This window comes from Micropterus salmoides, unplaced genomic scaffold (genome assembly GCF_014851395.1).
Source record: "Micropterus salmoides isolate LMB-PRFRI ecotype aquatic unplaced genomic scaffold, ASM1485139v1 Ms_hic_scaffold_7, whole genome shotgun sequence".
NCBI classification, from domain to species: domain Eukaryota; kingdom Metazoa; phylum Chordata; class Actinopteri; order Centrarchiformes; family Centrarchidae; genus Micropterus; species Micropterus salmoides.
In genome coordinates, this window is record NW_024044459.1 from 37,677,118 (window position 1) to 37,702,162 (window position 25,045).

The following is a 25,045-nucleotide window of genomic DNA, read 5'->3' on the forward strand; positions in this document are numbered from 1 at the left end:
CCAACAATACGATCATCTGTGGCATTAAATGTGTGTGACACGGGGACATTTTGATCCCAGAAAAGCTCATACATAATATTTTGTACGGAAATTATTATTACGCAAGGAATCATTTAATTTGAGCAAACAAAAAGCTTTTCTGCACTCAATAAATGTATTTGTGTGTTTCCAATTATCCACATAAACATCTCAGATAACCTCTCACCTACTTCCTCACTTATCAGGCGCTTCTCTAGTGACCAATAATCGCAGCAGCAGGTGGATTCGAGACAAACTGCCAATCAGAAATCCTTAAATATACATAAAAATAAATAAATATAGATTTATTGAGCACAGAGTAGATTTTTGTTTGCTCAAATTGCATCGTTCTTTGCATGATAATGTGATTTATGTGCTTGCAAAAACTCTTATTGGGGCACCGGCATCAAAGATTTTCTTCTTCACTGATCAACAGTCTTGGAGAGTTACAGGTTACTGATTACAATTTACCTCATTTAGAATGTAATAGTAGTGCAGTTACTTTATCAAAGTAATGTAACTTACTTTTGATTACTTCTCTAAATTTCTAATGAATGTTTTAAGCTGTTAACCATTTTCAAAGACATCTTGAGAGCCAGTTTAACTGGCTGATGGGCGGCGCTGCAAATTCAAACGGGAGAACCAATCAGAAGCCTCAGAACAGAATCAAACTTTACTTAACAGCTGTGGCTGGAAAGGGAAGACATTGTAAACATGAAAATGATCCAAATTATAGCCGAGCTTTTTATAGAAAAGATTCAGATGTTCCCAGTCATCTGTAATTAAATCACCTAAACTAGTTACTCCCCAGCACTGCTGATCAACATATTAGGGCCGTCCACATACTTTTGGCCATATGGCGTTTACATCCCGTAGTCATCTGGCTGACTGAGTAATCGGCTGACTCAATAAACCCCGCCCACTCCCTGGCAGGGCGGGCTCCGTGTTGCAGTGGGCGAGGCCTCTATTGACCAATGGCAAAGGATCAAGCAGGAAACAGGAAGCAGCGGCGGCATCTTACCAGTGTTTGTTCAGACACACGTCATGGTAACGGCAGCGACACTAGATGTTTAATAGGCCCGCATCCCACCCCCACCCCTCGAACCTGTTTAAAGCACCCCCCCCCCCCCATAGCAGCACATGTTATTGGCTTGTCTACTGTGAGAACGGGCAGACGGGCGGGCGGACGACACACACTAGATGAAACAAACAAAAAGATGTTAGACACATTTAAAGCCACACAGTTACAATGAGCCAGAAAAGAAAACAGTGGTTAGGAACCTTTAAACATGTTCTTTTGTTTGTTTTTTTGTTGTTTTTTTGGGGGGGGATGTTTAAACGTTCAACCAGCAGTCAGAAGAAACCAGAGAGAGAAACACACCAGGAGGCTGAGAAGCTAACTGACTGTGATGAGGATTAGCTTCCTTCATCAGAGAGAGAAAGAGATCTGCAGCACTACCAGAGAGAGAGAGACCGGAGAGAAGGGTGGTGGAGAGAGCAGCCATGTTTCCATCCAGTTATTTTGTAGTCCCGATGAGGATGAAGAACGACAAACATGGTCTTGTTTTTTTAGCTAGCAACACCTTAGTAATCACCTAAGAACATCCGAACACTGCTAACGCCCTCCTTAAACCTGCGTCCTCTCCAGCAGCCAGCAGGGGGCGACTTTAACCTGCGTCCTCTCTAGCAGCCAGCAGGGGGCGACTTAAACCTGCGTCCTCTCCAGCAGCCAGCAGGGGGCGACTTAAACCTGCGTCCTCTCTAGCAGCCAGCAGGGGGCGACTTAAACCTGCGTCCTCTCTAGCAGCCAGCAGGGGGCGACTTAAACCTGCGTCCTCTCCAACAGCCAGCAGGGGGCGACTTAAACCTGCGTCCTCTCCAGCAGCCAGCAGGGGGCGACTTAAACCTGCGTCCTCTCTAGCAGCCAGCAGGGGGCGACTTAAACCTGCGTCCTCTCTAGCAGCCAGCAGGGGGCGACTTAAACCTGCGTCCTCTCTAGCAGCCAGCAGGGGGCGACTTAAACCTGCGTCCTCTCTAGCAGCCAGCAGGGGGCGACTCAAACCTGCGTCCTCTCTAGCAGCTAGCAGGGGGCGACTTAAACCTGCGTCTTCTCTAACAGCCAGCAGGGGGCGACTTAAACCTGCGTCTTCTCTAACAGCCAGCAGGGGGCGACTTAAACCTGCGTCTTCTCTAACAGCCAGCAGGGGGCGACTTAAACCTGCGTCCTCTCTAACAGCCAGCAGGGGGCGACTTAAACCTGCGTCCTCTCTAGCAGCCAGCAGGGGGCGACTTAAACCTGCGTCCTCTCCAGCAGCCAGCAGGGGGCGACTTAAACCTGCGTCCTCTCTAACAGCCAGCAGGGGGCGACTTAAACCTGCGTCCTCTCTAGCAGCCAGCAGGGGGCGACTTAAACCTGCGTCCTCTCCAGCAGCCAGCAGGGGGCGACTTAAACCTGCGTCCTCTCTAACAGCCAGCAGGGGGCGACTTAAACCTGCGTCCTCTCTAACAGCCAGCAGGGGGCGACTTAAACCTGCGTCCTCTCTAGCAGCCAGCAGGGGGCGACTCCAGCGGCTTGTCAGCTGATTTATTCCCTCAGTAAACACTTTCCTGATGAGTTTCTGGTCTCAGTCGCTAGTTTCAAGTCTTCTTCAACACAGCATGATGTTCATTTAGTAAATTATGGTCCCATTTAGAGGAACAGAGACCAGGAAGCAGGGGAGGCTTTAGGGCGGGGCTACAAGCTGATCGCTACCATGGCGACCTGAGACAACTCTTATCCGCTGCTCTGTGTTCATTTAACCAGCGCCGCTGAAAAAGCTCATCAGGAGTCGGCTGCTCATTTTTCACTAAGTACGTTTTGTTTAAGCCTGTTTGTCACTAGCCAAAATTAGCAAGCTCCGCCCTCTCGTCCATATATGGTCACGTCTGTCTTTACAAAAAAAAAAATAAGATGGCGACGGCAAAATGACAAACCGGAGGCTTCATGATGGCGGTCCACAAACTAACAGGTGAAGTCACGGCGGCTACGCCCACCTCTTTATACAGGGCACACTAACGCCACATAATCCACATAATAATGCTTTAAAACTATTTACTGTAGTTAATCACCCTCACTTATCAGTCGCTACTTCTCCAGTGAGCAGTAACCCTACCAGCAATGGGACTGGAGAATAACCTGCCAATCAGAAATAAGTATTATTGATTGCTATTAAGTTTTTCTTTGCATGGTAAAATGGTTTCTGTTCTCAAAATGCAAAATGTTCTCGACATACACCCTAGCAATTACCCATTTGATGCCTGGGAACCACACCCGAACGAGCCCCTACGGCACCGACCATATGGCAACACCATAGAAACCACCCCATAATAACCCAGCAATCACACCAAAAACCCCATCAAGACCTGATAACCGCCTAATAATGTCCACACAACTACATGGAAAAACCACTGCAACCAAATTTGTTGACTAATGATCATATGCACATTGTCACATTTTCATTTCCAGCTTTTAAAAACGTCACATCGAAATTTGTGTTTCATTTATATCATGTTGTGCGATTGCAGCTTATTATTTATTTGAGCATTAACTCCTGTGTTTCTGTTTTATTGTTCCTTTAATTATTGAGTGACTTTATCAGACGTTAATTTCCCATCATTGGAATTATCTTCTAGCTGAGCTCATTGCAAAAGCACCTTGTTTACTGTAAGCTGTGTCAGCGTCAGCATGAAACTCAGTTTTAAATGTGCAGCCACAATGACACCCTGATGTGTGTGAATTTGGTTCAGTTTCAAAGCCTTAAACCTGCCAGTACAAATATAGAAAAAACAGGAGCACCCGAAGACTTGGATCTGTTTTTCTCAGCAGTGACAGGTTTGCTGCGGCGTGTGATTCGGTGTGTGATGTCCAATATAACAGCTTCATTACTGCTAACGGCCCGCTGAAGAAGCGACACGTTCTGCTGCCTTTTTATTCAGACCTTTTTCTAAAACTTGGACACTCTTGGCTCAGAATTATCTTGAGAGTTGAATGGATGGAAACAGGGCTGAGAGACAGAGAGAAACTTCCAGAGGGAGGAGTGAGGAAGAGGAGGCCGAAGCTGACGCACCATCTGGAGCTTCACTCAGAGCTTTGCCGGTCATCTCTCTCTCTCCGACCAGCCAGACGTAACCGGAGCCGGTCATGTTGAGCTGACGGGCTGCTTTGTACACGGCTGCAGCTTCATCCTCACTGCGAACACACAGAAGGTATCGTTACTGTACAAAGTGCTGCAAATATACACTATCTCCTGGTAACCATTACACAAACCCTAAAAAACTCCTAATCAAGCGGCAACCTCCAGCTCTGACGACTGAAGCCAACACTGAAGAGCCTTAAACCTGCGTCCTCTCTAGCAGCCAGCAGGGGGCGACTCCAGCGGCTGCAGAAAGAAGTGTGATTGTATAGAAGTCTGTGAGAAAATGTTTCTACTAGTCAGCTGATTTATTCCCTCAGTAAACACTTTCCTGATGAGTTTATGGTCTCAGTCGCTAGTTTCAAGTCTTCTTCAACACAGCATGATGTTCATTTAGTAAATTATGGTCCCATTTAGAGGAACAGAGACCAGGAAGCAGGGGAGGCTTTAGGGCGGGGCTACAAGCTGATTGACAAGTCGCTACCATGGTAGCCAAAATTAGCATCCCAGCTAATATAACAATTAACGTGAATTACAGATGCACCTTGTTAACCAAGCTAGCTAACGCCACCCTCTCGTCCAAATGCGGTCACACTGGAGGCTTCAAAACTAATTATCAATGCTCTTTCCCCCGTAAATTTTAAATATGTAAACCTCTCTGTGAGAAACTGATTAAAGGCAGTAAAGATCCTTCTTTTCTAAACTCTAGCATTAGCTCAGTCCGTGGGCGAACGGCTTGGGTCGTCGGTTTGAGTCCAGCAGGGACCACTGCCGAAGGTGCATGAGGCTCCATCCACAGTACTACGATTTTGTTAAAAAACATCCGTATAAAATGAACGTTCACGTACACTGAGCATGTGCATGCCGGTGTAAACAGGAAGCAGATTGTCTACTCTGCAGCTGCAGAAGATTTGGCTAAAGAACAAAGTTCTACTAGAGACCAACGAAGAACAGCAATGGTGAAGATTCTTTGCATGGACCGACAACAAGGTGGAACTGTTACCGAAAGTAACACGGGAGGACAAAGACTGTGGCGGCGGGAAACAGACTAGGAGTCGGCACAAAGTAAATACGGAGACATGCACAGTTCAAGTGTAGAAGTGTTATTTTCACAGTACAGAATACTTTAATAAACTAAAACTCTGTCAGCAGCATTGTTTTTCTGCTGTGCATGAAAAATAAGAGCCAATCAGGAAGCCAAATGTGAGCGTCATCATTTTCACCTGTCAGCACCAACACGCTACCCTGGAGTTTAAACCCAAAACGGGCTCAGCAGTGTTTTTAGACTTCAACGCTTTTGGTGTTTGGATTTGCCATTTTAGTCTGAACAGGAGGCGTAAACATAACAGAAGTTTTAATACGTAGGAGTGGATGGAGCCTAATGAAGCCCCTGAACCAACACATTCTCACTCCCATCGCGTCACATATTGACGCTTGGACAAAGCCCTTTGGCGTCGCTTGTTAACGCCCTGGCTACACCTTTAGCGTCATTTTTAGAAGTTTAAGGCTCCACGGTCAAGTTAACAACTCTTAGTAATAACAAATATGCAATGTCCGGTTAGACTTTCAAAATAAAACGCTAGCATTTCGAAACATCACAAAAACTACTTGGTTAAGCTTTAGGCACAGAAAGTACTTGGTTAGGTTTAGACACAAAAAGTACTTGGTTAGGTTTAGACACAAAAAGTACTTGGTTAGGTTTAGACACAAAAAGTACTTGGTTAGGTTTAGACACAAAAAGTACTTGGTTAGGTTTAGACACAAAAAGTACTTGTTAGGTTTAGACACAGAAAGTACCTGGTTAAGGTTTAGACACAAAAAGCACCTGGTTTGGTTGGCTTGGTCATGGTTTGGGTTAAAATAACTACGTAGGTCATTTAATTTTGACTTTTTGTTTCAGACGGGCCACAAACCCCGGTCTCCTGGTTTAAAGTTGAGGTTCTGGCCCTCCATCCACTCCAACCAGCTCCTTACTCAGTCTTTTCATTTAAATATCATATACCTGCCTTTACCGTCAAAAACCGACACTACTGCGTTGAACTATGACGCAATAGGGATCCCCAGTGCGTTACAAACTGACGCAGATGAGTCTTGACCACGCGTCCATATGTGACGAGTTGGGGAGGGAGAACGGGTCCCTAACTGCTCCCCGGGCGCTGCACAATGGCTGCCCACTGCTCCCAACTAGAATGGGTTAAATACAAAGAACAAATCCACATGTTGAACTGTGAACAAAATGTATGTGTTTATGCAACAGCCTTGTTGTAACGTTGCAGCTCCTTCATATATTCTGCAACCACCTCATAACATGGAAGCAACCACACAGCGTCCTAGGGACCACCGACAGTGCACGCTTTATTGTACACACCTGGCAGAGAGGATGATGACTCGGGCCTCCAGGTCTTTGGCTTCCAGCAGCAGAGACGTCAGGTTGGTGTCCTGGCTGAACAGCAGCACCTTCTCCGCCTGGAGGACCAGCGTGCGGGGCGACAGGTGACACCGAAGGACAACGAGAAACGCGGCAGAACAAAACACCACAGAACACATCATAGGACACGCATTATTAGCTTTGAGCCGTCAGCATCCCCTCCCCCTCCCACCCCGACACCCCGCCCCCGTGACCCCAGCCTCGACCATGCTCCCTCTCACCCACGGGAGGAGTGGGGGCGGGGCCAAAAAATGGAGACAAAAAAGTGTTCACGTTCTGCTGAACTGAAAGAAAACTCAAAGTCGAAGCTTGAATACAAAGAAGGAGGGGCAAAAAGTTGTGCGTGGTGTGGTGGCACATGCAAACTGAGGCGCTTTCAAGACTCCAACCAACCAACCAATCAGGGACGTGCATGTTAGAGAGCGCTAGATGCAATTGCAAATTAAAAAAAGATTCGAGTGGAGAGAAGGAGGAGGGGGAGGAGGGAGGGAGGCGGGGAGGACAGGAGCAGGGGGAGGAGAGAGTGGTTCATTTCCCAAAAGAAAAGGAAAAGGAGGTTTGATGTTGCAGAGGAGTGAGAGGGTCCTGGTGGGGGGGCGTTCCTCAGACCTGCAGACAGAGCCAAGCCTCAGCCTGGCTGCATGCAACCCTTCACATGGAGAAAGACTCAGCGGGGGAGGACGAGGAGGTGGGAAGGGGAGGGGGAGGAAGAGGAAGGGCGTCTCTCCTGCGAGCGTAAAACCCATTCCCGGTGTGCAGGAATCATGAAAAATCAAAAGAAAGAAAAGAGATGGTGGAGAAAAGACGTGCCACCAGGATAAGATCTATCTCTGGAGCTGGGCTGGACTTTGGGTGGGCGGGGCTGACTAGTGTTTGGCTACTACTGGGCGAGCTCAGAGATTGGTTGGGCGGCGTGCATCATTTGACCATGCAAGTTTTATACCTTGGGTGTTCTCCTGAAGTCAAAGTTCTGTTGGTCGAGGTTTTCATAGTTCCTGTTTTTAGTCTGATGGGTAATGTGCACAGAGAAAATATGCAGACACAGAAGATTATAGACAGTCAGAAGAAATGGGGGGCAGCAAAGCATCCAACAAATGTACTGCTTCAGGTCGCCGGAGCCCGGAAACACGTTACAGGCTTTCCACCTATAGTCCACCTGTCTGTCCGCCTGTCTGTCCACCTGCCTGCCTGTCCGCCCACCTGTCCGCCCACCTGTCCGTCCACCTGTCTGTCCACCTATAGTCCACTTTTCTGTCCACCTGCCTGTCTGTCCACCTTTCAGCCTGTCCGCCCACCTGTTTGTCCACCTGTCTCTCCACTTTTCTGACCTCCTGTCTGTCCACTTTCCTGTCTGTCCACCTTCCCGTCGGTCCACCTGCCTGTCTGTCCATCTGTCTGTCCACATGTCTACCTGCCTGTCCACCTGTTTGTCCACCTTTCTGTCCACCTTCATGTCTACCTGCCTGTCCACCTGTCTGTCCACCTTCCTGTCCACCTTCCTGTCGGTCCACCTGCCTGTCTGTCCATCTGTCTGTCCACATGTCTACCTGTTTGTCCACCTGTTTGTCCACCTGTCTGTCCACCTTCATGTCTACCTGCCTGTCCACCTGTCTGTCCACCTTTCTGTCTGTCTACCTGCCTGTGCACAAGCCTGTCCACCTGTCTGTCCACCTTCCTGTCCACCTTCCTGTCTGTCCACCTGACGCCTGTCTGTCCACCTGTCTACCTGCCTGTCCACCTGTTTGTCCACATGCCTGTCCACCTTCCTGTCTGTCTACTTGCCTGTTCACAAGCCTGTCCACCTATCTGTCCGCCTGTCTGTCCATCTGCCTGCCTGTCCGCCTGTCTGTCCACCTGCCCGCCTGTCCGCCTGTCTGTCCATCTGCCTGCCTGTCCGACTGTCTGTCCACCTGCCCGCCTGCCTGCCTGTCCACCTGCAGCCTGTCCACCTGCAGCCTGTCCACCTGCCTGCCTGTCCGCCCACCTGTTTGTCCACCTGTCTCTCCACTTTTCTGACCTCCTGTCTGTCCACTTTCCTGTCTGTCCACCTTCCCGTCGGTCCACCTGCCTGTCTGTCCATCTGTCTGTCCACATGTCTACCTGCCTGTCCACCTGTTTGTCCACCTTTCTGTCCACCTTCATGTCTACCTGCCTGTCCACCTGTCTGTCCACCTTCCTGTCGGTCCACCTGCCTGTCTGTCCATCTGTCTGTCCACATGTCTACCTGTTTGTCCACCTGTCTGTCCACCTTCATGTCTACCTGCCTGTCCACCTGTCTGTCCACCTTTCTGTCTGTCTACCTGCCTGTGCACAAGCCTGTCCACCTGTCTGTCCACCTTCCTGTCCACCTTCCTGTCTGTCCACCTGACGCCTGTCTGTCCACCTGTCTACCTGCCTGTCCACCTGTTTGTCCACAAGCCTGTCCACCTGTCTGTCTGCCTGTCTGTCCACTTTCCTGGCTGTCCACCTTTCTGTCTGTCCGCCTGCCTGCCTGTCTGTCCATCTGCCTGCCTGTCCGCCTGTCTGTCCATCTGCCTGCCTGTCCGCCTGTCTGTCCACCTGCCCGCCTGCCTGCCTGTCCACCTGCAGCCTGTCCACCTGCAGCCTGTCCACCTGCCTGCCTGTCCGCCCACCTGTTTGTCCACCTGTCTGTCCACTTTCCTGTCTGTCCACCTGCCTGTCCACCTTCCTGCCAGTCCACCTTCCTGTCGGTCCACCTGCCTGTCTGTCCATCTGTCTGTCCACCTTCCTGCCTGTCCACACGCCTGTCCACCTGTCTGTCCACTTTCTTGTCGGTCCACCTGCCTGTCCACCGTCCTGTCTGTCCACTTTCCTGTCGGTCCACCTGCCTGTCCACCTTCCTGAACACCTTCCTGTCTGTCCACCTGACGCCTGTCTGTCCACTTGTCTGTCTGTCCACATGTCCACATGTCTACCTGCCTGTCCACCTGTTTGTCCACCTGTCTGTCCACCTTCCTGTCTACTTGCCTGTTCACATGCCTGTCCACCTTCCTGTCTGTCCACCTGACGCCTGTCTGTCCACTTGTCTGTCTGTCCACATGTCCACATGTCTACCTGCCTGTCCACCTGTTTGTCCACCTGTTTGTCCACCTTCCTGTCTACTTGCCTGTTCACAAGCCTGTCCACCTATCTGTCCGCCTGTCTGTCCATCTGCCTGCCTGTCCGCCTGTCTGTCCACCTGCCCGCCTGCCTGCCTGTCCACCTGCAGCCTGTCCACCTGCCTGCCTGTCCGCCCACCTGTTTGTCCACCTGTCTCTCCACTTTTCTGACCTCCTGTCTGTCCACTTTCCTGTCTGTCCACCTGCCTGTCCACCTTCCTGCCAGTCCACCTTCCTGTCGGTCCACCTGCCTGCCTGTCCACACGCCTGTCCACTTTCTTGTCGGTCCACCTGCCTGTCCACCGTCCTGTCTGTCCACTTTCCTGTTGGTCCACCTGCCTGTCCACCTTCCTGAACACCTTCCTGTCTGTCCACCTGACGCCTGTCTGTCCACTTGTCTGTCTGTCCACATGTCCACATGTCTACCTGCCTGTCCACCTGTTTGTCCACCTGTCTGTCCACCTTCCTGTCTACTTGCCTGTTCACATGCCTGTCCACCTTCCTGTCTGTCCACCTGACGCCTGTCTGTCCACTTGTCTGTCTGTCCACAAGTCCACATGTCTACCTGCCTGTCCACCTGTCTGTCCACCTTCCTGTCTACTTGCCTGTTCACAAGCCTGTCCACCTATCTGTCTGCCTGTCTGTCCACTTTCCTGCCTGTCCACCCTCCTGTCTGTCTTTCCACCTGCCGCCTGTCTGTCCGCTTGTCTGTCTGTCCGCTTGCCTGTCTGTCCACCTGTCTGTCTGCCTGTCTGTCCACTTTCCTGCCTGTCCACCTGTCTGTCTGCCTGTCTGTCCACTTTCCTGCCTGTCCACCTTCCTGCCTGCCTGTCCACCTGCCTGCCTGTCCACCTGGCTGCCTGTCCACCTGTCTGTCCATCTGCCTGCCTGTCTGCCTGTCTGTCCACCTGCCTGCCTGTCCGCCTGCCGCCTGTCTGTCCACCTGCCTGCCTGTCCACCTGCCTTCCTGTCCGCCTGCCTGCCTGTCCACCTGTCTGTCAACCTGCCTGTCTGTCCGCCTGCCTGTCAACCTGCCTGTCTGTCCGCGTGTCTGTCCACCTGCCTGTCAACCTGCCTGTCTGTCCGCCTGTCTGTCCACCTGCCTGTCTGTCCGCCTGCCTGTCAACCTGCCTGTCTGTCCGCCTGTCTGTCCACCTGCCTGTCAGCCTGCCTGTCTGTCCGCCTGTCTGTCCACCTGCCTGTCTGTCCGCCTGCCTGTCAACCTGCCTGTCTGTCCGCCTGTCTGTCCACCTGCCTGTCAGCCTGCCTGTCTGTCCGCCTGTCTGTCCACCTGCCTGTCTGTCCGCCTGCCTGTCAACCTGCCTGTCTGTCTTCCTGTCTGTCCATCTGCCTGCCTGTCTGCCTGTCTGTCCACCTGCCTGCCTGTCCACCTGCCTTCCTGTCCGCCTGCCTGCCTGTCCACCTGTCTGTCAACCTGCCTGTCTGTCCGCCTGCCTGTCAACCTGCCTGTCTGTCCGCGTGTCTGTCCACCTGCCTGTCAACCTGCCTGTCTGTCCGCCTGTCTGTCCACCTGCCTGTCTGTCCGCCTGCCTGTCAACCTGCCTGTCTGTCCGCCTGTCTGTCCACCTGCCTGTCAGCCTGTCCGCTTGTCTGTCCAACTGCCTGCCTGTTCGCCTGCCGCCTGTCTGTCCACCTGCCTGCCTGTCCACCTGCCTGCCTGTCCACCTGCCTGCCTGTCTGCCTGTCTGTCCACCTGCCTTCCTGTCCACCTGCCTTCCTGTCCGCCTGTCTGTCAACCTGCCTGTCTGTCCACCTGCCTGCCTGTCTGCCTGTCTGTCCACCTGCCTTCCTGTCCACCTGCCTTCCTGTCCGCCTGTCTGTCAACCTGCCTGTCTGTCCGCCTGCCTGCCTGTCCGCCTGCCTGTCCATCTGCCTGCCTGTCCACCTGCCTGCCTGCCTGTCCGCCTGTCTGTCCGCCTGCCGCCTGTCTGTCCACCTGCCTGCCTGTCCACCTGCCTGCCTGTCCACCTGTCTGTCCGCCTGCCTGTCTGTCCGCCTGTCTGTAAACCTGCCTACTTGTCCACCTGCCTGCCTGTCCGCCTGTCTGTCCACCTGCCTGCCTGCCTGTCCGCCTGCCGCCTGCTTGTCCACCTGCCTGCCTGCCTGTCCGCCTGCCGCCTGCTTGTCCACCTGCCTGCCTGTCCGCCTGCCTGCCTGTCCGCCTGTCTGTCCACCTGCCTGCCTGTCTGTCCACCTGCCTGTCCGCCTGTCTGTCCGCCTGTCTGTCCACCTGCCTGCCTGTCCGCCTGTCTGTCTGTCCGCCTGCCTGTCTGTCCGCCTGTCTGTCTGTCCACCTGTCTGTCCGCCTGCCTGTCTGTCCGCCTGTCTGTCCGCCTGCCTGTCTGTCCGCCTGCCTGCCTGTCCACCTGTCTGTCCGCCTGCCTGCCTGCCTGCCTGTCCGCCTGTCTGTCCACCTGCCTGCCTGCCTGTCCGCCTGTCTGTCCGCCTGTCTGTAAACCTGCCTGCTTGTCCGCCTGCCTGCCTGTCCGCCTGTCTGTCCACCTGCCTGCCTGTCCGCCTGTCTGTCAACCTGCCTGCTTGTCTGTCCACCTGCGTGTCTGTCCGTGCTTTTTCAGCAGTAGCCCCCAAACTGTGGAATGAATCCAGAGGTCGAAACAGTCCCCACCCTCGAAACTTTTAAAGTTCATCACGTGATAAAACATGTCAAATGTATTTTTACAACATAAAAGTATAAATGCGTAACTAAACTTCAAGTAAGATGGATAAAATAGTGCTGAGAGGAGGAAATAAAAAAGGTAAAGTAGTTTAGTTAAATGCCAAAATATTAAATGTAATTTCAGGGACTAAAAACACCGGCTGGTTAATAACTGTTTTTTAAATGTCGCCAGCTTACAGTTCAACACTTCTGTTATATTTAGTGTGGGAGATAATTATTCAGCTCAAACCTGCTGTGAACTGAGCTGTGGATTATTTTTAGAGCAGACGGAAAACAAAGAACCAAACTGTCTGTTTGAAGAAGGAATCAGGAACCTGTCGAACTCTGATCCTCACAAACACTTCACAGCTGATTAATCAGGAGAAACAGCTGAAAAAATAAATCTATTTCAGCTCTACAACATGTAAATCAGACTCCATTACACACTCAGTAGTGAGCAGCACATTCAGTGCATCCATCATCACTGCCAGCTGTAGCCACACAACGATAAATATCTATTAATGTGGAGAACTTATACAGAGTACTTTCCTTATCAGGCTAAGCTAACAGCCCGAGGCTAAAGCTAACAGGTCTCCCATCATGATGTGATGCTAACAGCCCGAGGCTAAAGCTAACAGGTCTCCCATCATTATGTGATGCTAACAGCCCGAGGCTAAAGCTAACAGGTCTCTCATTATGATGTGATGCTAACAGCCCAACGCTAAAGCTAGCAGGTCTCCCGTCATTATGTGACGCTAACAGCCCGAGGCTAAAGCTAACAGGTCTCCCGTCATTATGTGATGCTAACAGCCCGAGGCTAAAGCTAACAGGTCTCTCATTATGATGTGATGCTAACAGCCCAACGCTAAAGCTAGCAGGTCTCCCGTCATTATGTGACGCTAACAGCCCGAGGCTAAAGTTAACAGGTCTCCCATCATGATGTGATGCTAACAGCCTGAGGCTAAAGCTAACAGGTCTCTCATTATGATGTGATGCTAACAGCCCAACGCTAAAGCTAGCAGGTCTCCCGTCATTATGTGACGCTAACAGCCCGAGGCTAAAGCTAACAGGTCTCCCATCATGATGTGATGCTAACAGCCTGAGGCTAAAGCTAACAGGTCTCCTGTCATTATGTGATGCTAACAGCCCAACGCTAAAGCTAGCAGGTCTCCCGTCATTATGTGACGCTAACAGCCCAACGCTAAAGCTAGCAGGTCTCCCGTCATTATGTGACGCTAACAGCCCGAGGCTAAAGCTAACAGGTCTCCCGTCATTATGTGATGCTAACAGCCCGAGGCTAAAGCTAACAGGTCTCTCATTATGATGTGATGCTAACCGCCTAAGGCTAAAGCTAGCAGGTCTCCCGTCATTATGTGACGCTAACAGCCCGAGGCTAAAGTTAACAGGTCTCCCATCATGATGTGATGCTAACAGCCCGAGGCTAAAGCTAACAGGTCTCTCATTATGATGTGATGCTAACAGCCCAACGCTAAAGCTAGCAGGTCTCCCGTCATTATGTGACGCTAACAGCCCGAGGCTAAAGCTAACAGGTCTCCCATCATGATGTGATGCTAACAGCCTGAGGCTAAAGCTAACAGGTCTCTCATCATTATGTGATGCTAACAGCCCAACGCTAAAGCTAGCAGGTCTCCCGTCATTATGTGACGCTAACAGCCCAACGCTAAAGCTAGCAGGTCTCCCGTCATTATGTGACGCTAACAGCCCGAGGCTAAAGCTAACAGGTCTCCCGTCATTGTGAGGCTAACAGCCAGAGGCTAAAGCTAACAGGTCTCCCGTCATTGTGAGGCTAACAGCCTGAGGCTAAAGCTAACAGGTCTCCCGTCATTATGTGATGCTAACAGACTGAGGCTAAAGCTAACAGGTCTCCCGTCATTATGTGATGCTAACAGACTGAGGCTAAAGCTAACAGGTCTCCCGTCATGATGTGATGCTAACAGACTGAGGCTAAAGCTAACAGGTCTCCCAACATTATGTGATGCTAACAGCCCGAGGCTAAAGCTAACAGGTCTCCCATCATTATGTGATGCTAACAGCCCGAGGCTAAAGCTAACAGGTCTCCCGTCATGATGTGATGCTAACAGCCCGAGGCTAAAGCTAACAGGTCTCCCGTCATTGTGATGCTAACAGCCCGAGGCTAAAGCTAACAGGTCTCCCGTCATTATGTGATGCTAACAGCCTGAGGCTAAAGCTAACAGGTCTCCCGTCATTGTGAGGCTAACAGCCAGAGGCTAAAGCTAACAGGTCTCCCGTCATTATGTGATGCTAACAGACTGAGGCTAAAGCTAACAGGTCTCCCAACATTATGTGATGCTAACAGCCCGAGGCTAAAGCTAACAGGTCTCCCAACGTGATGCGATGCTAACAGCCCGAGGCTAAAGTTAACAGGTCTCCGAACGTGATGTGATGCTAACAGCCCGAGGCTAAAGCTAACAGGTCTCCCAACGTGATGTGATGCTAACAGCCCGAGGCTAAAGCTAACAGGTCTCCCAACATTATGTGATGCTAACAGACTGAGGCTAAAGCTAACAGGTCTCCCATCATGATGTGATGCTAACAGACTGAGGCTAAAGCTAACAGGTCTCCCAACATTATGTGATGCTAACAGCCCGAGGCTAAAGTTAACAGGTCTCTCATTATGATGTGATGCTAACAGCCCGAGGCTAAAGCTAACAGGTCTCCCAACATTATGTGATGCTAACAGCCCGAGGCTAAAGTTAACAGGTCTCTCATTATGATGTGATGCTAACAACCCGAGGCTAAAGCTAACAGGTCGTCCCATCGTCCACTGTGTTGACTTCTGCGGTCTAACTTCCCGTTTACCCATTTGCTACCTTGAGTGGGGAAATAATAATTGTGCAGCTCTTCTAGACTTTCCAAATGTTTTTGACCGAATGGATCAAACTCTGTGACGCTCAAGAGAAAGCATCCACCGTTTTATATCCGCTAGTAAAAAGTCGCTTCAAAACACAGAGCCCTTCCTGTGGGTTTGGACCAAATCACAGTTCTTGCAGTCTGTGTTACGTCTATGGTGTAGATCCGATGCAGAAACGTGTATCAGGCTTCAGGCTAAAGCTAAAGCCTCGCCAGCTAATGATCCATGTGGAAGACATGGAAATGAAGGAACATCGAGTTAGCGGTCAGACTGGTGTCATAAACCTGCCTCAGTTTCAGTGAGTTTGATTTTATTGGAGTGGAGAACCGAGCTGAGACTTTCCTCTCCGGAAACTTCCTCTGACGTTAAGCCGGTGTGGCGGCGGAGAGTCCCATTAGTCCTCCACTCGATCCGCTCCAAATGTTAATCTCATTAAATTTGCATTGTGACGTCCCCGAGCAACACACACACACAGACACACACACACACACACACACACACACACACACACACACAGACACACACACACAGACACACACACAGACACAGACACACACACAGACACACACACACACACACAGACACACACAGACACACACACACACACACACACACAGACACACACACACACACACACACACACACAGACACACACACACACACACACACACACACACACACACAGACACAGACACAGACACACACACAGACACACACACACACACAGACACAGACACACACACACAGACACACAGACACACAGACACACACACACACACACACACACACACACACACACACACAGACACACAGACACAGACACACACACACAGACACACACACACACACACACAGACACAGACACACACACAGACACACAGACACAGACACACACACACACACACAGACACACACACACACACACAGACACAGACACACACAGACACACACACACACACACACACACACACAGACACACACACACACACACACACACACACACAGACACACACACTGCTTTTATGAAGCCGTCTGTTTCGTCTGAACCTGTGAATGTGTGACGGTTGTAAAGCCTGTTTGTGATGAACACCACAGACAAAAGGACAGAATGACTTTCCGCCTGTTGTCAGTCTGTCTGTGTGTCAGAAATCTGACTGTAAACATGAGATGAAGCCGTGTTGTTGCTGCTGTCGTGTACTTTAACACGACCACCTCTTTATTCCTGGCTGAAACTAACCACTAACGACTCAACGCAGGATTTAAAACAGGGAATTCAGTTTCGATCAGCGGATTCACTCACAAAGTAAAAAAAAAATTGATTCAAGTTCAAATTTGGTGAACTTGAATCGTTAATTTGCGCCGTTGGCCAATAGCAAGCCATCCTGACAGAGATGTTTTGTAGAGGAGACACTTCAAGAGTCCTCAGTACACCTCTATGGGGAAAGCCCGTAACGCCAGTTGGATGATCTCCCAACACACCTGCTACAAAGCCAATCATCTCCTTTTTACAGCCGATCGTATGGCTGCACTGACGTAAGGGCCCGCTACGCATGCGTCGCTACTACCACGCATGCGTAGTGGAAGTAAAACGCTTTTTAAACCTTATTTTGGGGCACAGTCATCAAACTGTTTCAGATTTTCTTGCTAATTCCATACACGCAGGTTTTATGTCCCGGTGACCAGTGAAAGTGCAGTTCTGGCTCTCTGCTCCTTCATTCAGAGAGGATCCTGGTAATAATAAATAACTGCCCGGAGGCGTTACCAAGATGGCTGCCGAGCGGCGGGACTGCTGTGGCTCGGAGCGGACAGAGAGACGGCGACAGAGAGGAAGCTATTGCTGCTTATAAGCTGTGTGTCCAGCCCGTCCTCACCAGAGAAACGGTCCATCAATCAGCAGCTTATTACGACCCACATTTATGTATTTTGTCAGGCCGCCTCCTCTAGTAGCAGAAGAAGTCGGGTGATGTAGCGTAAAGATGGATGATGGGGTGTTGTTCATTTGTTGACAGAGCAAACATGATCAGCTGGCGTCGGGATCTCTGCAGAGACGGTGAAGCTGCTGAAGGTTTAGCTCAGTTTGTTCCTGTGTAACCGTACTGCTGTGATATTCATTATTATTTCATTATGAATCAGATGGATGTTTAATTCAGAAACAACACGCACGCTCTGTTCACCTACTTTAACTAATGCGCTGTAATATTCATGTCTCCTCCAACATTCATGAGTCTCACATTAACTTCCCCAAACTTTAACTCAGCTGGACTCACACAGTTACTTTATTATTTACTTCCACTTCACTGAGGTCATTATAGAAGTCACTGTGGATTCAGGCTTTGGACCGCAGATTTTAAACATCTGTAATTGGCTTTAATTCAGTTTCAACACACAAAACATATATAGAGAAATCGTCCATAACTTTAGAGGTGGAGTGAGGATCAGGTGATATGTATCACGCTCTCTAAATAATGTATCTGTAATGTGATGATGTGCTCAACAATGAACAGAACATCTGGTTAAATTGTTTACATTTTAATGTAATGTGTTTGAGAGATTTGAAGGTATAACAATGTAGAGCAAAATCCAAAATTTATAATACATCCATGCTGTTTCAAAAAACAAACACAACAAGTCCAGAAGGGACGTTGGGATCAGATGGATCTGACAGCTGTCACTGTTCTTTCTGCTGTGGGACTAATTCATTTGGTGCACTGTGATTTTTATTCTATTCCATCTTACTTTTATCTTTTATTTGCTTTCACTATTTTAAAACCTATTTATGTTGCCCCTTGCTTCTTTTCTCAACTGGGGTTGGGCACCAAGTACCAAATTTCTAAGAACGATAAGATCCGTGCGTTTGGATTCTGCTTCTCGGTTCCTGTGTTCCTGCATATTTCAGCTCCTGACTGAACTGCAGTGAGCATTTTACAGCCCATCAAAGTGCCTCTGATCTGCCAGCAGCTGCTACGCCGACCTAACGTCACCTCATTATTTAGGTCAACAAAGCGTGAAGAAGAGAGTCCTCCTGGTTCCGGTCCTGGACCGTGGCGGACGGCAGCTAACGCTCCAAAGTTTGGCTCAGCTTCACTAACAAACTGCAGGAACTGCAGTAAGGAGGTTTGGTGCGAGGGAGGAAGCAGCTCCAACATGACGAAGCGTTTCCTTCAACACGGCGTGAATCTGAAGGAACGCTTCACCGTGTTCACCGTGTCGCGCTCTCCCAGATCCAGCTAACGCTAACAGCAGCAACGCCTCAGGTACAGAACACAGGTGAGCCGACGTTCACCTTTTATACTAAAGGGGAACCAATGTTGGCTACAGATGGTTCAATACAGATTCCTCTTAGAGACGAGGCCCCTCTAGTAGAGAAACTCATTTCACTTTAGCCATGAAGGGGAAGAGGAGCGAGGAGGAAGAGATGAAGGTCACAGAGCGCTGAAGAAGATCTGAGGTGAAGGAACCAGAACTGAGAATCAATTAGAACCGAATCGGAATCAGAATCGATCAAATTAAAACGGACACCCAAGCCTAGAAAGCACACAAACTGTAGTGTAATGTTAAACGAGATGTAATATGTTAAGGTATCCCTGCATCCAGTCGCTATGCTAAGCTAAGCTAAGCGTACTGAACACTCGGACATGAGACTGAGATCCAGCTGAACCCTCTCAGTGTTCCCCAGAGGTTTACTGACACTGCTTATTGTTAAATGACTAGAAACACTGGTGGAAAGTACCTGAGCACAAGTCGCCTACAATTCTGAGCTATTTGTACTTTAAATGAGTATTTCCATTTTCTGCTACTTTATACTTTTAGTCAACTATATTTAACTGGCAGGTTCAGATAAAAAATAAAAAATAAAATCAACTACTTATTGATTGACTACTTGACTGATCCTCAGGAGAATTTAACAACATTAAAGTGATGAACACATGAACATACTCTTACTGAAGTAAAAGGTCAGAGTACTGCTTCCACAAAAACCTTCTCTGTTGATCAACTTATTGATTAACTGACTGCATCACAGAGGGAATCTGTCTGCACACATGTGGACAGACAGGCAGACAGACAGCTGGTTTAACAGGGAGGCGGCTCGACAGGAGCAGCTGTGACGTGTTTGCACGACTCCGACTCCCTCAGTGATGAGAAACCAGACGACAGACGGAGGTGAAGAACTGAAAGATGACGTGGACGGACAGAGAGAGAGAGAGAGAATTTTGTATTGAAAACAGACCTTTTTTCCTCCCGTTTAAACGAGTGTTGCTGGTATCAAGACTTAAAACAAGACGAAATTATGCACTAAAAACAAATATTTAAACAGAAATGCTAACGGAAAACCCAAAAATCTAAACTTCAGAATCAAACAGTTCTCTGTGACTGAACACAGCACATCCTGCGGCCCCTAAACGTCCACAAAGATTCTGTAAAACTCAAACTCCACCCTGAGCCGAGCCGCCAGCAGCCCTGTCGGCATCTGAACCAGGTCCTCTGACCCCTCATGTTTTTTCCTCATTTTCCAAATAACTCATTTGGCCAGTCCTGAAATAAATTCATCAGTGTCTGCAGATTTTTTGTTCAGAGTAGCGTGGACCACAGACAAAAAGACTAAAAGAGAAATAACCTCAAAGTCCTGAATCCACACCTGCAGTCGGCTGAACAGTCTCACCAGTCTGGAACACTGAGTGAACAGATGGTTTCTGTCTGCAGGCAGAAAGGACAGCTGTCCCCTGTGCCCGGACTGAGCTGCACCAGATACCTGTTCGTAGCTATGGCCCCCATGAAAAATCCTGCACTGGAGGTCACCTGTCCAATTGTCAACGGGGGGGTTGTACAGGGACCGCCAACAGCCCCTTGGGGACGATCCCACACCAGAAACTTCTGTCCAGCTCGACACATTTACTCCTGTCAGGAAGCGTAAGTTTGAAACCTTCACACATTATGATTAGCTGCTTTCCTTCCCTCAAAGTCTCCCAACTCCTGGGTCTTCAGAGACAGCAGGGTGTCCTGCTCATCCTGCCACTGTCCCACCGCAGGAGAGACAGCCAGGGAAGGAAAGACATACTCACATTCATCATCCTATTGGAGAGCATAGTGTGCAAGGACTTCTGCCAGGGAAGCACTGACCTCCTCCACCTACTGTTTCCAAACAGCGGCTCCTCAAACAAGCCACATCCCCGGTGTCCTCGCAGCTTTCTGCTGCCACCTTTAGGACACCTGTAGAAAGGTGAGACCAGTTTGATCCAGGACTGGGGCTGATGCAGGAACAAGAGTTTGTCATTTCCTAAGCGCCCAGCCCTCCTCAGCAGCAAACAGTGTCTGAGTCGTCTGTCCACCAGGCCTTGTCCTCCCTCTGAATTCTTTCAATCAGGTCCCTTGCTGGAGGGAGGGTCGAGGTAACCCAGTTATTGACAATAGCAGGTAGCAGCCATTTCAAAATAGACAGTGTACACACTCTGAATAGCACCCTCCCCAGTTCTTCCTCTTAAACTCCTCTGTTCCCAGAAAAACACCCAAAACCTTCCTGTCCTGCCGTCCCCAGCTGAGCTTTCCTGGTACCTTTCCCCAGCCTGCAGAGCCCCACTTTTTCCCCAGTTCACACATATCTAGACAGCTACTTAGGATCTCCACATCCCTCTGGTCTCTAACAAATACACAGAAGTCATCTGCATAAGCAGACACCATCAGTGAGGGGCGCTGGTAGCATCAGTCCTGACACCCTGGATCTTAGCTTTTTCAGAAGAGGAACAATAACCTGAACCTGCACTTGACAGTTCAACCCACCAACACCAAACAAAAAGCTTTCTTAGGCCTGTTTTTTGCAGTCAGTACACCTGCTTCGCCTAGTGTAAGTGGGAACGGGTTGTATATATATATATTATATATATAATAAAAAGTTACTCCAAAGCACGGGGCACTTCCTGTCGGCTCTGAGCCATTGTGAGGTTACCCAGCCAACCAATCACAGTGCTTACGGTCCGCGTCGCCTCAACGTCTAGTTACATTTTAAAAATCAGGTGTAGGGAAGGGAGCAACACAGAGGTTACGCCATTGATTTGACGCAGGAGTATAAATTGCACTTAAGTGATGGTGTTCTGTCTAGTGTAAAATGAATAGCCCCCTCCCCCCAGACACAGTTGTATAAGAAATCCTTTATTTAAATGTGTCCAGCCTGCCTGAACCCTGATTCAGAGCATAGATGTTAAAGACAGAAACATATGTCCTGTATTTGTGCTCTGACCACTAAAGCTCTGCCTGACACTATCTCTGTGGTGGAGATGATGTTAACGTCGAACCCTGAGTCTCTGCCTCCCCGCAGCTGCCTCGGCATCAATGAGCGGGGTAACACAGTCCCTGCTGGTCCAGCGGTATCTGCCTGTCCAGGGCGGCCCTCGGTCAACCAAGAGTACAAGTACTCCGCTTGTGCCCTAAATCCCCACAATCAAAGCATTTCATGCTGCCTGTGCTGGCGTACACCAGGACCTGTCCCTCAATGTGTTTCACTCTGAAGAAAACCTTAACTGTCTGCCGTAATGGACAGTTGAGAAACATGAATACTTGTCTTCTGAAAGACTGGACATGTTTCAGTTTATCGCTCTTCCAGCCCAAACCCACAGTCTTAAAGCCGCTCGCCAGCTTCCTGTAGTGCTCAACCACAAAACACTCCTCTTTCAGGAAAACAACCACCCCTCTATCGATGCAGTGGATAAGACATGCCTTCAGTGTGAGCCTCTGACATATATAGCAGTGCTTTAGACAAAAGCATCAGGTAAATGTATGTTGCCGTGTCCCACACAGTTTCCCAGAACCAGGAGAACTGCCTCTACTGGAACTGATGGGTCGGGCTGGACCTGCATTCCACGCCTCAGACAGGGATGCCACGAAACAAGGCCAATTGCCCGCCAAACAAACACCAGGCTACACTAACGACAAGCACAACACGTACTAAACAATCATAAACAGTAGGAGAAAAAGTAAGGAAACTCGCCACGCTCTGAACACCAAACTCCCAGCATGCAGTGTGAAAGAGCGAGAGAGAGAGAAAGAGAGAGAAAAAAGAAAACCAGAAGGTAAAGTAGTAAATTGCTAAAAAAAATAAATGTTTTTTTTTTCAAACTGTAAGAAAGAAAAGTGAGAAAAACCTAAAATAATAATGAAATAAGAGAAGAAAACAAACTGAACCTCCACCAAGACGGAACAAAGGTTACACTAAAACATGTTTAGAAATGTAAACACAACGATAGAAAACCAGGAGACAGACAGACGTTTCTCATCAGTTCATGTTCTCACCACGTTATAAACGCACTGCCAGTTCTGACTGGGTACATTTACACATCAACATCCCAGATCCGCATCTTGTCCTGGTTTGGATCATTTTCAGGATCTGACGTTTACTTAAACCTGGAAGTTCAGGCGAGTCATCCAGTTCATTTTTAATCATATATAATAGGTGATATTATTAATAAGTGCAGTTGGTTGCTGCAGCGTCGGGGTCCAGGTTTTAGGTCTCTGTCACCTCTGCACAGACTGAGTTACCTGAACCCTTCAAAACAAATTCAACATTCTTGGTGGAGATTTAAAAAAAATAAATAAATAACAGAAAGTGATGAAAGAGAAGCTGCTTTGAAGCCTCCAGCAGAAAGAATGTAAGAGCCAAGAGCGGTGGTGGGTGACAGAGGGATCAAGGAGGGATGATGGGGAGATGGAGGGTGATGGCGGGTGACGGAAGATGATGGAGGATGATAGGGGGACTATAGAGGTTGATGGAGGATAATGGGTGGATGAGGGAGAGACGATAGAAGATGATTGAGAGACAATGGAGGATAATGGGAGTGTGATGGAGGTTGATGGATGACGATGGAAGATGATGGATGACGATGGAAGATGATGGATGACGATGGAAGATGATGGATGACAATGGAGGATGATGGAGGATGATGGAAGATGATGGAAGATGATGGATGACAATGGAAGATGATGGATGACGATGGAAGATGATGGATGACAATGGAAGATGATGGAAGATGATGGAAGATGATGGAAGATGATGGATGACGATGGAAGATGATGGATGACGATGGAAGATGATGGATGACAATGGAAGATGATGGAGGATGATGGAAGATGATGGAAGATGATGGAGGATAATGGAAGATGATGGAGGACGATGGAAGATGATGGAAGATGATGGATGACAATGGAAGATGATGGAGGATAATGGAAGATGATGGAGGTTAATGGATGACGATGGAAGATGATGGATGACGATGGAAGATGATGGATGACGATGGAAGATGATGGAGGATAATGGAAGATGATGGAGGACGATGGAAGATGATGGAAGATGATGGATGACGATGGAAGATGATGGAGGATAATGGAAGATGATGGAGGACGTTGGTGGCATGATGAAATATATGCAGAGAGCAGTCTCAGTTCTACAAACACTTGTTGGGCTGAACAGATAATCCAACAAACCCTGGAGCCAAAGAACAGCAGAGGAGGAGGTCTTCCTCTGTGTTTTGAGGACATATTAAAGGGGGGAGGAAAAACATGGACGACGCTGATGTTCTAAATGTTAATTGATAACATAATGATGAAGGAACACAAAGCTGGAACTCTGTATATAAAATAAAGGTGCATCAAGATGTAACGATAATCCTTTTATAATCGCATCATAGGCCTCTGAATCGTAATCGAATTATGAGGTGCAGAGATATTCCCATCCCTTATATTTTCAGATTCTTACCCACACACAGAATGAGATGCAGTTTCACATACACAAATAATATGATTACAATACACGCTCCAAACTTACGTAATGCTTTTAAGAACCACATTCAAGTCAGGTACATGCTACGGCTAACTAGGCTAACTAGCAAACCCAAGTAACAGAGGCCAATATTAGCTAACTAAAGATATAAACTGTATATCTTACATAAAGATATAAAACACTGAGATAAGCAAAGATCTAAGGCAACCTCATTCAGACTGTGTTTCTGTTTCTAAACTGACAGATGCTAACATGCTAACACCAACATACACGCCTATAGAGCACCGAAGTTCTTCCACTTCCGGCGGTCCACCATGGGTCCTTATTTCGGACAAAATATGTACAGTAGTCAACGGCGAGAGACAACTAATGTTTTAATCCAACCCGTTCTCATCCCAGGTCGTCATATATAGACGCTTTGTCAACACCAACCCTTTAGCTGCGTTTTTGTGCGAGTAGGGCTCCGCAGTCTAGTTAGCAAGAATAACTATGCAGCATCCAATCAAGTCACCATTGGGGTGGTGATGGCGTAACGCTGCCTACGTAAGTTATGTAATATCACAAAAAGGAATCAAAGTTTTAATACAGGAAACAAACACCGGTCTCCTGGCCGAAAGTCCAATTTTTGGGCCACCCGTGCACCCCAAACACCTTCTTACTCAGACTTTTCAATTATTTATCACTTAAGGGCCTACGCCAGTGCGTTGATCTATGACGCAAAATGCTGCCATGTACCAGACGCGGATAGGACCTGATAAAGCATAGCTATTTGATGCTCTGGGAATAAGAATGGGCTGTCTGATCCCGTTTGATTTGTGCCCAAATTTACACATATAATTTTTGTCTGTTTAAAAAATACATTTTAAAGATGCAGTTTTTTGTAAAACTGTTAAGTATCCCCTACCGCAACTATGACTCTCTCCATCTCAGAGAGGGATGTCAGCTGGGCCGGACTCTGTCTCCCCATTCACCCT

At 48.7% G+C, this 25,045-nt stretch overlaps 2 protein-coding genes across 3 annotated transcripts in view; both read right to left on the minus strand.

The window, feature by feature from the left end:
* LOC119891504 (scavenger receptor cysteine-rich type 1 protein M160-like) overlaps positions 1 to 25,045 on the minus strand; it is a 1,270,577-nt gene that overhangs the window by 926,788 nt on the left and 318,744 nt on the right. The gene's annotated exons all lie outside the window — the stretch shown is intronic.
* The window catches only part of grin1b (glutamate receptor, ionotropic, N-methyl D-aspartate 1b), a 100,726-nt gene that overhangs the window by 57,428 nt on the left and 18,253 nt on the right, over positions 1 to 25,045 (minus strand). Inside the window, exons 5-7 of one of the 2 annotated variants that reach the window (XM_038703252.1) lie at positions 7,562 to 7,624; positions 6,559 to 6,656; positions 4,125 to 4,246 (exon numbers count right to left, since the gene is read on the minus strand). In XM_038703252.1, coding sequence (XP_038559180.1) covers positions 4,125 to 4,246; positions 6,559 to 6,656; positions 7,562 to 7,624 — 283 coding nt within the window. The remainder of the gene's footprint in view (positions 1 to 4,124; positions 4,247 to 6,558; positions 6,657 to 7,561; positions 7,625 to 25,045) is intronic. The other variant, XM_038703250.1, reaches the window with a different exon arrangement.